The following is a 13,927-nucleotide window of genomic DNA, read 5'->3' on the forward strand; positions in this document are numbered from 1 at the left end:
GAGACAGAGACAGAGGGAGAGGGAGAGAGAGAGAGAGGCAGTAAAACACAGAACAGAACAGACTGAGAACCACATAAACAGCAGCATGGACCAGTCATTAATGCAGCAGGTCCAGTTGAGAAGGGATCTGATGCTCACTGGTCCCAGCACCAGTACCAGCACCATCAGCACCATGGACCACCACAGCTCCTCAGCAGGGGGGGGGCTGCCTGTCCCGGTGCCCCAGGACCGGATCCAAAGACTGATCCACCGCTCCATGGAGGCCAAGCAACACGCCTACTGTCCCTACAGCAAGTTCAGGGTGGGAGCGGCGCTGTTGACCCACGATGACCGGGTGTTCACCGGTAAGGCTCTGTTCTGTTATTGACCCATGACGACCGGGTGTTCACCGGTAAGACTCTCTTCTGTTATTGACCCACCAGACCGGGTGTTCACCGGTAAGGCTCTGTTCTGTTATTGACCCACGACGACCGGGTGTTCACCGGTAAGGCTCTGTTCTGTTATTGACCCACAACGACCGGGTGTTCACCGGTAAGGCTCTGTTCTGTTATTGACCCACGAGACCGGGTGTTCACCGGTAAGGCTCTGTTCTGTTATTGACCCACGAGACCGGGTGTTCACCGGTAAAGCTCTGTTCTGTTATTGACCCACGAGACCGGGTGTTCACCGGTAAGGCTCTGTTCTGTTATTGACCCACGAGACCGGGTGTTCACCGGTAGGACTCTGTTCTGTTATTGACCCACGAGACCGGGTGTTCACCGGTCTACGTCAGTCGCTCTTCGATTTTTCAAAAATAGCAGACCTACAAGCTCGTAGCACGCCACTCGGTGGCGCGCTATGAGCTTGTATCTGCTATTTTTAAATAGCTAAAGCATAACGTAATGCTAACACCAAAAGGGGTTCCCGCCTAAAATGGGTTAAGCATTATGTTATGCTTTATCCATTGATTCAAAATAGCAGATCTACAAGCTCATAGCGCGGCACTGAGTGCCGAAATAATTAATTTCCAATCTCCCTCAATGTCTAACATAAACATCTACATTTTGCTGATATACAGAAATAATACCAAAGGCATATTATATTCCTTAATTAAATATTAATTAGACCATCAGCCTGCCCTATATAGGCATATAAACTTTGGCTATTTTCAAAAGATTGTAATACATTTTATACATACGATACCTTATGTTATGAGTACTTTTACATTTGTAGCCTACTTTAAGTACATTTTGATACCAATACTTTTGTACTTTTGTACAAAACATAATTTTGAATTCTGGACTTTTACTTAAAAATAGATAACCTTTTTTGTTGTGGTAAATACAAATGTTAAACAAGTTCATTTGTGCACTCCATGAAGTGTGGCAATGCACAACTGGTCATTGGGTAAGTACAACTGGTCATAGAAGTACAACTAGTCATAGGAAAAGTACGACTAGTCATAGAGAAAGTACAACTGACATAGGAAAAGTACAGTACAGATGCAAAGGAAGTACAGAATGAGATCATTTTTCTTACAAAACACACAAGCCCTAATCATTATCTTGAGCGGATCTTGTTCAAGTTCCGTGTTAATGATTACTGATATGGAAAAACAAACGACCATTTCGTCTCATTTCACTGAACGAGGACTGTTCAGAGTCCAGTTTTCTTTTAGCAAGGCCATTTGAGTGTTTGTTTTTAAATTGTTATTTGGGCTCACCTCCTGAAACCTGTGTAGCACACTATAACTTCTTTACTCCTGTAAACCTGCCTTATTTATTTTACCTGTATTTAACCAGTAAAAAACACATTGGCATCACTGCACTGGCTTCCGGTTGTTTTTAGGATTGATTTTAAAATTATTTTACTTGTCTATAAAGCTCTCAATGGTCTCGCACCTTCCTACCTACATGACTGCCTGCCTAAATATGTCCCAAACCGCCCCTAAGGTCTTCCACTGCTGGCCTGCTCGCTTTGCCTAAAAAAATGGCAACTAAAAAATACGGGGAAGCAGCTTTTTGCTTCTACGGGCCGTCGGCATGGAACAAGCTCCCACTGTACCTTTGTCAGGCAGCCTCTGTAGACATTTTTAAAGCTCAGCTCAAGACCCACTTCTACAACATTGCTTTTAATTGATCATTTATTTTTTATTTTTTTGTTATTCATGTCCTCACTGTATTGCATTACTGCTTGTTTTTTAATGTTGTTGCCTTGCTTTTCTTTTATTCTCCATTGTTCTGTAAAGCACTTTGAGCTGCATTTCATGTCATGAAAGGTGCTATACAAATAAAGTTTTATTATTATTATTATTATTATTATTGATGATTATTGATGATAAAATAAATATATATATATTAAAAAGAATATGACTCTTTTGAAACTTCGCAAAGGAACTTTTGAGGCCAATTTTAGTTTGGATTGCAGGTCATTCCACGTCCAGGGGCAAAATAAAGCAAGACAATTTGCGACAATAAAGTTGATGAATATAAATATTCCACTGTTTGTAACATGCATATTATTCTTGATGACTATTTTTTGTATATGATGGTACCATGGTTTGTTCTTGCTTACTGTAAATTGCTCTGGATTTTAAGAGCGTCTGCCAAATGCCTAAATTGTAAATAGTATTGTTGTTTTAATGTTATTTCATATATTTTTTAATTAAGGTTATAGCTTCTTTGCCAATGATCATCACATTTTTTGTATTGAAAGACATAATCGTCACATTATCTTAGGATATCTCTTGATCATTTAGCCTTGAACTACAGTGACATTTTGCCATTGCTTTCTCATTGTTGGGCACCTCTCCTATGCACCTGTCGCCTGTACTGTAGGTGTGCAAAAACCTTGCTTTTTAGTCATTCCCGTCGTCATAACACATCTGTAAATCTGCCACATTGCCAAGACAAATATTGTCAACGGAAGACAGTTGGCCTTGAGTTGTGAAATGTTTAGCTTTATGTTTGACCCGTTATGTCACAACGCATCAAGTCACTGTTTAATCAGGCCTGAATAAAACCAGACAGTTGCTTTGGCGGCCTATCGGCACGTGCGGCTGTTTGTCAACCGATGTTCTCAGACATTTGTCCCCTTTGTGACATAACAGTTCAAACATAAAGCTAAACATTGCACAACTGAAGCCAAACAGTCTGGCACCGTACTGTGTTTCATCATCATTGTTCCACTGCGGTCAATTTCACAATGCCACGCCAGACGACCCGGTCCTTCATTGCCACACACACACACACACACACACACACACACACACACAATTGGGGGTTCAGAGTCTTGCTCAAGGACACTAACACTGGGGGAGCCCACAGGGTTCGAACCGGGAACCTTGCGGTTTCCATCCGGTCACTCTAACCCTGAGCCACTAAATATTTGTTATTTGAACCTCTTACTAAGCTGGGATGACCAGATCTTATGCATGGCATTGCAGGCTGACCAGGCGCATACCCTTCCTAGTTTGAAAGTCCTTTTGGGAAGAAGATAAACCCAAATGCTTGTAGTTATCAACCTGTTTCAAAGGAGTGTGTTTCATACTGTGGTACTGCCATTACTTCTGAATTTCCCTCATACGATCATTAATATGTCTATCAGATAGAGATGGAATCTCTAGATTCTAAGTAAATGTTGTGTGACAGAAGTTTACATTTCTCCAGTAGGCCTAGGCTAAACCCTGTTTCAGTACACTCTAATTCGGAAGGTTATCGTCGAAGTACAAGCACAAAAGGCGACACAACTCGACGCGTTTTGAGCCTGTCACGATCTGCTACCGTACCTTTTGCTACTTCAGAATTTCAATCCTGAAAAGTAAACAGTTTTGGACATCATTTGATAACAGATTATAATGTTACAAATTATTTGTGTCTTCCGACAGGTTGCAACGTGGAGAACGCGTGTTACAACTTGGGCATGTGTGCAGAGAGGAACACCATCGCCCACGCCGTTTCGGAAGGCTACCGAAGTTTCAAGGCCATCGCAATCGCCAGGTATATAATGTCCTCCTGCCTCTGAGTCAGTGTTCATGTCCTCCTGTCTGTCTCTGAGTCAGTGTTCATGTCCTCCTGTCTGTCTCTGAGTCAGTGTTCATGTCCTCCTGTCTCTGTCTCTGAGTCAGTGTTCATGTCCTCCTGTCTGTCTCTGAGTCAGTGTTCATGTCCTCCTGTCTGTCTCTGAGTCAGTGTTCATGTCCTCCTGTCTGTCTCTGAGTCAGTGTTCATGTCCTCCTGTCTGTCTCTGAGTCAGTGTTCATGTCCTCCTGTCTCTGTCTCTGAGTCAGTGTTCATGTCCTCCTGTCAGTCTCTGAGTCAGTGTTCATGTCCTCCTGTCTCTGTCTCTGAGTCAGTGTTCATGTCCTCCTGTCTGTCTCGGAGTCAGTGTTCATGTCCTCCTGTCTGTCTCGGAGTCAGTGTTCATGTCCTCCCGTCTGTCTCTGAGTCAGTGTTCATGTCCTCCCGTCTGTCTGTCTCTGAGTCAGTGTTCATGTCCTCCTGTCTGTCTGTCTCTGAGTCAGTGTTCATGTCCTCCTGTCTGTCTCTGAGTCAGTGTTCATGTCCTCCTGTCTGTCTCTGAGTCAGTGTTCATGTCCTCCCGTCTGTCTGTCTCTGAGTCAGTGTTCATGTCCTCCTGTCTGTCTGTCTCTGAGTCAGTGTTCATGTCCTCCTGTCTCTGTCTCTGAGTCAGTGTTCATGTCCTCCTGTCTGTCTCTGAGTCAGTGTTCATGTCCTCCTGTCTGTCTCTGAGTCAGTGTTCATGTCCTCCTGTCTGTCTCTGAGTCAGTGTTCATGTCCTCCTGTCTCTGTCTCTGAGTCAGTGTTCATGTCCTCCTGTCTGTCTGTCTCTGAGTCAGTGTTCATGTCCTCCTGTCTGTCTCTGAGTCAGTGTTCATGTCCTCCTGTCTCTGTCTCTGAGTCAGTGTTCATGTCCTCCTGTCTCTGTCTCTGAGTCAGTGTTCATGTCCTCCTGTCTGTCTCGGAGTCAGTGTTCATGTCCTCCTGTCTGTCTCGGAGTCAGTGTTCATGTCCTCCTGTCTGTCTCGGAGTCAGTGTTCATGTCCTCCTGTCTCTGTCTCTGAGTCAGTGTTCATGTCCTCCCGTCTGTCTGTCTCTGAGTCAGTGTTCATGTCCTCCTGTCTGTCTGTCTCTGAGTCAGTGTTCATGTCCTCCTGTCTGTCTGTCTCTGAGTCAGTGTTCATGTCCTCCTGTCTGTCTCTGAGTCAGTGTTCATGTCCTCCTGTCTGTCTCTGAGTCAGTGTTCATGTCCTCCTGTCTGTCTCTGAGTCAGTGTTCATGTCCTCCTGTCTCTGTCTCTGAGTCAGTGTTCATGTCCTCCTGTCTGTCTCTGAGTCAGTGTTCATGTCCTCCTGTCTCAGTCTCTGAGTCAGTGTTCATGTCCTCCTGTCTGTCTCTGAGTCAGTGTTCATGTCCTCCTGTCTCTGTCTCTGAGTCAGTGTTCATGTCCTCCTGTCTCTGTCTCTGAGTCAGTGTTCATGTCCTCCTGTCTGTCTCTGAGTCAGTGTTCATGTCCTCCTGTCTGTCTCTGAGTCAGTGTTCATGTCCTCCTGTCTCTGTCTCTGAGTCAGTGTTCATGTCCTCCTGTCTCTGTCTCGGAGTCAGTGTTCATGTCCTCCTGTCTGCCTCTGAGTCAGTGTTCATGTCCTCCTGTCTCTGTCTCGGAGTCAGTGTTCATGTCCTCCTGTCTGTCTCTGAGTCAGTGTTCATGTCCTCCTGTCTGTCTCTGAGTCAGTGTTCATGTCCTCCTGTCTGTCTCTGAGTCAGTGTTCATGTCCTCCTGTCTGTCTCTGAGTCAGTGTTCATGTCCTCCTGTCTCTGTCTCTGTCTCTGAGTCAGTGTTCATGTCCTCCTGTCTGTCTCTGAGTCAGTGTTCATGTCCTCCTGTCTGTCTCTGAGTCAGTGTTCATGTCCTCCTGTCTGTCTCTGAGTCAGTGTTCATGTCCTCCTGTCTCTGTCTCTGTCTCTGAGTCAGTGTTCATGTCCTCCTGTCTGTCTCTGAGTCAGTGTTCATGTCCTCCTGTCTGTCTCTGAGTCAGTGTTCATGTCCTCCTGTCTCTGTCTCTGAGTCAGTGTTCATGTCCTCCTGTCTGTCTCTGAGTCAGTGTTCATGTCCTCCTGTCTCAGTCTCTGAGTCAGTGTTCATGTCCTCCTGTCTGTCTCTGAGTCAGTGTTCATGTCCTCCTGTCTCTGTCTCTGAGTCAGTGTTCATGTCCTCCTGTCTCTGTCTCTGAGTCAGTGTTCATGTCCTCCTGTCTGTCTCTGAGTCAGTGTTCATGTCCTCCTGTCTGTCTCTGAGTCAGTGTTCATGTCCTCCTGTCTCTGTCTCTGAGTCAGTGTTCATGTCCTCCTGTCTCTGTCTCGGAGTCAGTGTTCATGTCCTCCTGTCTGCCTCTGAGTCAGTGTTCATGTCCTCCTGTCTCTGTCTCGGAGTCAGTGTTCATGTCCTCCTGTCTGTCTCTGAGTCAGTGTTCATGTCCTCCTGTCTGTCTCTGAGTCAGTGTTCATGTCCTCCTGTCTGTCTCTGAGTCAGTGTTCATGTCCTCCTGTCTGTCTCTGAGTCAGTGTTCATGTCCTCCTGTCTGTCTCTGAGTCAGTGTTCATGTCCTCCTGTCTGTCTCTGAGTCAGTGTTCATGTCCTCCTGTCTGTCTCTGAGTCAGTGTTCATGTCCTCCTGTCTCTGTCTCTGAGTCAGTGTTCATGTCCTCCTGTCTGTCTCTGAGTCAGTGTTCATGTCCTCCTGTCAGTCTCTGAGTCAGTGTTCATGTCCTCCTGTCTCTGTCTCTGAGTCAGTGTTCATGTCCTCCTGTCTCTGTCTCTGAGTCAGTGTTCATGTCCTCCTGTCTCTGTCTCTGAGTCAGTGTTCATGTCCTCCTTTCTCTGTCTCTGAGTCAGTGTCCATGTCATTTTGTTTAATAAAGAATATAGCTTTAAACTTTCAACAAAATACATTTTGTTTTAACTAACCACCTTTATAATTAATTAGCGATGTCCCGATCACGTTTTTTTGCTCCCGATATAATCATTTGACTGAGCACGTATCTGCCGATAACGACTTTTCCAGATCCAATATTTATATTTGTTATAGAACACGTTTAGGCCATAATATCACAATAGTACAATATCCAATATCACAGACAATGTCCAGTCTAATATCATATGATATGGATATAATATTGATACTAAGGATGTAACGATCACGCTTTTTGGCTCCCGGTCCGATTCTGATCATTTGAAAATGAATCGGCCCCCGATTTCCGATCACGTGATCGGGACAACTCTATTTCATCACAATTAGGAGCACACATGTGTTTTGCTTCAATGTCATTTTCTTGTCATATTTTTTCTTGTAGTGACTTGAATGACCAGTTCATCTCCCCGTGTGGCGGCTGCAGGCAGTTCATGAGAGAGGTATGGTTTCAAAGTAAATCATTACTTCTCTGGTCATTTTGAAACCGGGTGTTCTTACAAAACAAACACACACACACAGAGAGCCCTAATCATTATCTTGATCAGACCTCATGTTTTTCACAACCCTCGTTAATGATTAGTGACGGAAGACAGACCAATCGTTTCATCATCTGATCTGAACTAAATGTTTACTTATTTTTCTTTCATTTTTTCTTTTTTGTGTTTTGCATTTGTGATTTTTTTTATTCTGCACAGCTAAGGAGTTTCAATGTAGTCCGGCAGCCGGCAGGCTTCTTTTGTTTAAAGTAGGAACTTTTGTATTAGGCCTATAGTCTTTTTTTATTGGCTAAGAAACTATTACTTTCTAAGAAATTAGATCAACGGTTGGATGAAACTTACACCCGCCTTCTAATGAGACCGCAAAATCTCTCTTGGAAAAGCCACCCATCGACTAATCTAATATACGGCAACCTTCCCCGTGTTTCTACACTAGTCCACCCATCGACTGATCTAATATACGGCAACCTTCCCTGTGTTTCTACACTAGTCCACCCATCGACTAATCTAATATACGGCAACCTTCCCCGTGTTTCTACACTAGTCCACCCATCGACTAATCTAATATACGGCAACCTTCCCCGTGTTTCTACACTAGTCCACCCATCGACTAATCTAATATACGGTCAACCTTCCCCGTGTTTCTACACTAGTCCACCCATCGACTAATCTAATATACGGCAACCTTCCCCGTGTTTCTACACTAGTCCACCCATCGACTAATCTAATATACGGCAACCTTCCCCGTGTTTCTTCACTAGTCCACCCATCGACTGATCTAATATACAGCAACCTTCCCCGTGTTTCTTCACTAGTCCGATCCAGAAGAACACAGTTTTCCGGCCACTGCTACAGAGCTGACAATGAGGTTATATCTTCCCTTCTTCTCTGGAGTCTCTGCCTCAAAGCAGACCGGAGGTAGAAAACTGTCATTCCCTGATGTCATCGCTAGGGACACACACAGGCATCAGTAAAGCAGGAACTGGGCAATGGCAATGAAGGACCTCCAGTCATGGCGTGAAATCCATGATCTCGACCGTGGTTCGAAAAATGATGATGATGATGTTTGTGTTCTGTGTCTTCCTCCTCCAGTTCGGCTCCAGCTGGGAGGTGTACCTCTCCAAGCCTCTCATTGTGTTTGTGTTCTGTGTCTTAACCTCCAGTTCGGCTCCAGCTGGGAGGTGTACCTCTCCAAGCCTCTCATTGTGTTTGTGTTCTGTGTCTTCCTCCTCCAGTTCGGCTCCAGCTGGGAGGTGTACCTCTCCAAGCCTCTCATTGTGTTTGTGTTCTGTGTCTTAACCTCCAGTTCGGCTCCAGCTGGGAGGTGTACCTCTCCAAGCCTCTCATTGTGTTTGTGTTCTGTGTCTTCCTCCTCCAGTTCGGCTCCAGCTGGGAGGTGTACCTCTCCAAGCCTCTCATTGTGTTTGTGTTCTGTGTCTTCCTCCTCCAGTTCGGCTCCAGCTGGGAGGTGTACCTCTCCAAGCCTCTCATTGTGTTTGTGTTCTGTGTCTTCCTCCTCCAGTTCGGCTCCAGCTGGGAGGTGTACCTCTCAAAGCCTCTCATTGTGTTTGTGTTTTGTGTCTTCCTCCTCCAGTTCGGCTCCAGCTGGGAGGTGTACCTCTCCAAGCCCGACGGCTCCTACGTCAAGATGGACGTCAGTGAGCTTCTCCCCGTGTCCTTTGGCCCGGAGGACCTGTCCATGAAGAAAGTCTTCAACATTCCCAACGAATACTGAGGCTATATTATGAATGAACGCCATGCAGCGTCCCCCATTCAGAGGGGGGGGATTCTGCGAGATCCTAGCCATTCTGCAAAGCTTCTTACGGCACGTTGCAAGGCGACTCGTCGTGAGCTCGTAGATTGTCAATTTTCCAGTGACGAGGGTTTAGTGGGGAAAAAGGAGGGGGGCCTAGTAAAGACCCATGGGGTACTACTTAGGGTTCAGAACCCTAAGAGTAGTTCACCCAAAAAAGCCAATTATTTTCACATCCCTAAAATGCTTACTGTACACAGTGTACAGTAACTCACTCTGGATTAAGAGCATCTGCTAAAATGCCGAAATTGTAGATTGTAAATAACCTGATGACCGGGTCAGCGGTCAGTAGGAGACGGACTCTGCCGGTCTTGGTTTAGGAATGCGAGAAATAAAGAATAATCTCCAAGCATTCACGGTTTGGTGGGGGGGGTACTGTGTAGTAGTAAGTTACTTTGGTCAAAGTGTCATGTGAACATGCATGCTAAAGGTGCATTAATAATGTATTTAAAAAGGTATTCCAAATGTTTGTTCTTGTATGACAAGTCGAGTGTAAATAGTGTTACATTATCATAATGTATTTAACTACCGTGTCAATTGTTACTGTATATTGGCGTGTGGGGAAAAAATGGTGCCTTGAATTCTTGCTCTAATTCCATACAAGACTCGGCATGAATACAGTGTTGCTGATTTTACATTTTTATTTATGTGTTACAGAGAATGTGGGTAAAATTAAATAAATATCAAAGCTGATCTTCATAATCTTTATCGTCGTAATTTCATAAATATACTGTAAAAACCGTTTCAAAGCGGTTCCTTTTTTTTTTTTTCATAACCGTTTCAACCTGGAGACTTTAACTGGGATAATTTACTTTCATAAGTCACAATACTCTCCAACTATGGCATTGAAACAAACATTCAAAAAGACACACAAAGGATTCATTAAGTTATAATAATCTGTCTGGCGAGTATTATCCACACAGACTCACAGTCATTCAGTGAAGGGTCAAAATGAGACAACAATAAAACATGTTTTGATTAATTATGTTATACAGTGCAATTCACCTTTTATTACCGAGGCTTGATCTATGTTATGGTCATGCAGTGATATTTGCAACGGTTAAGTACAGTTTTCAACCCATTTCATATCAAGGCCCACTTTTTATTCTGCAACTGAGCCACGGAACCACCGCTTGATGACATCTAGCCTCTCGGACCTGAAACTTTAGTTGTTGTTGAATTAAGCAATATTACACGAGAGGGTGTGGTTTAACGTGATTATTGCCACTTCAGTGACGCGGTCAGGAACGAGACGTAGTCGAGTTCCGCAAGCATCACTGAAGTGGCAATAATCACGTTAAACCACACCCTCAAGTGTAATATTGCAATTATACAACAGTTACCCTTAAAACTAAGAAAAAACATATTTTTATAATGACAGATGTAGTCACTACGACCACAAACTAGCTAGCCTATAGCCACCAAGTCTGCTAGCGCTCTGGGAGAACAGAACAGCTGAATTCTTTGTTTTGATTAGGTGGTGAATGGTGCTCGTTTAGGCTGTTTCAACCAATCAGATTGCTTCCTCGAAACGACCCGTTGTATAATAGGATTCGATGTGGTACGATTAGGATAGATAACAGGCTGTATTGATGTGGTACCATTAGGATAGATAACAGGCAAACGTCTACACGCTAATTGTGAAGACTTCTTGTAAATTAGGCAATGAAGATGTTTAACAATTTAACTCTTGTACGGGTCCATTTGGTTTCATTTTACGCCCTCAAGAGTCACAGATCTATAAGGGTCCATTAGGTTACCAACTCTCCATCATTTAGCTGGGGGGGGGGGGGGGGGGGGGGACCACCTGGAACCCCACTGGTGGTCCACTGGGTGAAAACCACTGGTTTAAGGGCACTGAGAATGAAAATAAAAACAACTAAAAACGAAAAGTGTGGAACAGAGAAAATAGCACCGATTTATGCCAAAAACCTCATAAATTTTGTTGAGGTTTCCTACAAAATCTAGAGAGCGGATGAGGGCTTGGCTGAGACTTCCGCGCAGCATTTCGGAGTATGGGGTCAGACTCCCATTGGCTTAGGCGACATTTCAGAGTATGGGGTCCGACTCGGCCAGCCAATCAGTGACTATAGGTAGCGCAAAAGGTCCTCATAGCCAACAGCAGCGATCATAATACAAGCCGGGTTTCAACCTTGCAAAAATACTTAATATTTTTAACGTGGCTTCCCCATTATAAAAAAGTACAAATAAACTCTGGTGGAAGGAGCTGGAAGCACACTACTCTTTCACCCACAATGGAGGGGAAAAAATGCAAATATCAAATTACAGCCTGTGGGAAATTTACATACAGGACAACAATATATATATTTTTTTGGGGAAGCATGTTGAAGCTGCACTACAGTATGGAACATTCATCTTCTACCCCGGATATGAATCCGGTTTCAAGTGTGTGTGTGTGTGTGTGTGTGTGTGTGTGTGCTAGTAATACTTGATTACATACTATATATGTGACCAGATTTGACTGAGAGCCTGCCATCGCACAACCTCCAGCTTTTCACCAGAGGAGAAAACCTTTTTTTTTAAATCCAAAATGAGTTAATAGCTCAGGCAGACTCTTCACATACTAGAGCACGCCTGAAATAAGTGTCAGAGCTGAAATTGACATGTAAATATGAAATAAATGCCCAAACATGTAGCTAGGTGTAATGTTAGAGACCACAGAAGACATGTAAATATGAAATAAATGCTTAAACATGTAGCTATTGTAATGTTAGAGACCACAGAAGTGAACCTTTCTCAACTCGCTGTTTCTCTGCAAGACATTACTCTATAAGCCATATCTCCAAAACCGGTGGGTCAAACTGAACAACCAATATGTCAATTTTGAAGCTATGATTCCCTGCTTTCATATGACATGAAAAATAAAGAGTAATAATAATCCAATGGCAGTCCCTCAGTCAAATCTGGCTACAGATACTGTATACACCATACAGTTTGGAAATAACGCTTTATTCATTAAAATAAGTTCCGGATTTTAATAAGCAAAAAGATGGATGTCTGGTGAATTAATTAACCAGGGCTCTGTTGAATAGGGCTCCTATAATTGTACAATAACAAAATATTTTAATAAATATACGTATTAGTCAGTGCAAATGGCTTTGCTTTCTCAAGCCTTAAGTCTTGACTCCTAAAAAGGCTCTATGTGGTTAGTGACTCGTAAAGGCCTTTCAGCTGTTCCACGGGTCTAGCTAGCAACACAAGGATCCATAACAATCAGCTTAATTCCAGCCGTAGATAAGCCCCACTTGAAAATGTGTGGCGGCCTCACATCGAAAGTGTAAATGAAATGTATGTTACTTTCATAAACTCCCCTTTTCAAATGAAACACAACATCACATACTTTAGCTATTGAAAAAATAGCAGATCTACAAGCATCATATGAGCTCGTAGGTCTGCTATTTGTTTTTGAAAAATCGTGAAAATGAGGCGCAAATCTTTGAATATATATATTCTTTCAGAGCGAATGTTTTTAACTCAAATCTTTGGCCAAGTTATCTTGAACCAAATAGAGAAAACAGCCGATATTGAGTATCATCAGCCTAGTGGGAAGTCTTTAAGTCTTTATGTTCAAATGTCTGCAGAAGCTTTCAGCCACTCTGTCTCCATCAGTGAAGCCCATTTAGGACGGGAAGCCCTTTTTGTGATTTTACTTTTGCAACCCTGTTTGGGGTTCTTGTTGCTATATACAGTATACATAGCAACATATTTTTTTTTTTGTAATTTGTGAATAAATATTTGAAGTTTTTCCCAGAAACTTCGGTCAGGATGTAGAAGGCGTTTTTTTTTTTTTTTTTTTTTATAATCTGCCTCAGTCTGGGTTTAGTCTGTTCTACAATAACTTACACAGAAAACAAAAATAAATCATTAATAATCCTGTAAACAGGCCTCTCTACAATTCAGTGTCGCAAACAAACGCAAATAACAAAAGAAGGAAACCAAAGTGAGCTGAACTCCAGATCAAAGAAATAAGACCACACCGACCCCCCTCCCCCCGCCTTTCTTCTTCCCTTTTAGACCAGCCTCTAGTCTAAAAGTCCTCTCAGCTCTTCAGGGAGGTGGAGGTGGTTTAGACCAGCCTTCCTCTCAGCTCTCCAGGGAGGTGGAGGTGGTTTAGACCAGCCTTCCTCTCAGCTCTCCAGGGAGGTGGAGGAGGAGGTGGTTTAGACCAGCCTTCCTCTCAGCTCTCCAGGGAGGTGGAGGAGGAGGTGGTTTAGACCAGCCTTCCCCTCAGCTCTCCAGGGAGGTGGAGGTGGTTTAGACCAGCCTTCCTCTCAGCTCTCCGGGGAGGTGGAGGTGGTTTAGACCAGCCTTCCTCTCAGCTCTCCAGGGAGGTGGAGGTGGAGATGGTTTAGACCAGCCTTCCCCTCAGCTCTCCAGGGAGGTGGAGGTGGAGATGGTTTAGACCAGCCTTCCCCTCAGCTCTCCAGGGAGGTGGAGGAGGAGGTGGTTTAGACCAGCCTTCCCCTCAGCTCTCCAGGGAGGTGGAGGTGGTTTAGACCAGCCTTCCTCTCAGCTCTCCAGGGAGGTGGAGGTGGTTTAGACCAGCCTTCCCCTCAGCTCTCCGGGGAGGTGGAGGTGGTTTAGACCGGCCTTCCCCTCAGCTCTCCGGGGAGGAGGAGGTGGTTTA

At 44.1% G+C, this 13,927-nt stretch overlaps 1 protein-coding gene across 1 annotated transcript; it reads left to right on the forward strand.

The window, feature by feature from the left end:
• Positions 1-85: 85 nt before the first annotated feature.
• On the forward strand, positions 86-9,201 carry LOC310863014 (cytidine deaminase-like; the record flags this gene model as incomplete). The annotated part of the gene is made up of 4 exons (XM_083771136.1): positions 86-344; positions 3,866-3,977; positions 7,352-7,409; positions 9,061-9,201. 4 exons carry the CDS (start codon positions 86-88, stop codon positions 9,199-9,201), a joined length of 570 nt encoding a protein of 189 aa, XP_083627262.1.
• Between the last annotated feature and the right edge of the window lie 4,726 nt (positions 9,202-13,927).

Source organism: Protomyctophum parallelum, assembly GCF_964188405.1.
Source record: "Protomyctophum parallelum genome assembly, chromosome: 8".
Lineage (NCBI taxonomy): Eukaryota > Metazoa > Chordata > Actinopteri > Myctophiformes > Myctophidae > Protomyctophum > Protomyctophum parallelum.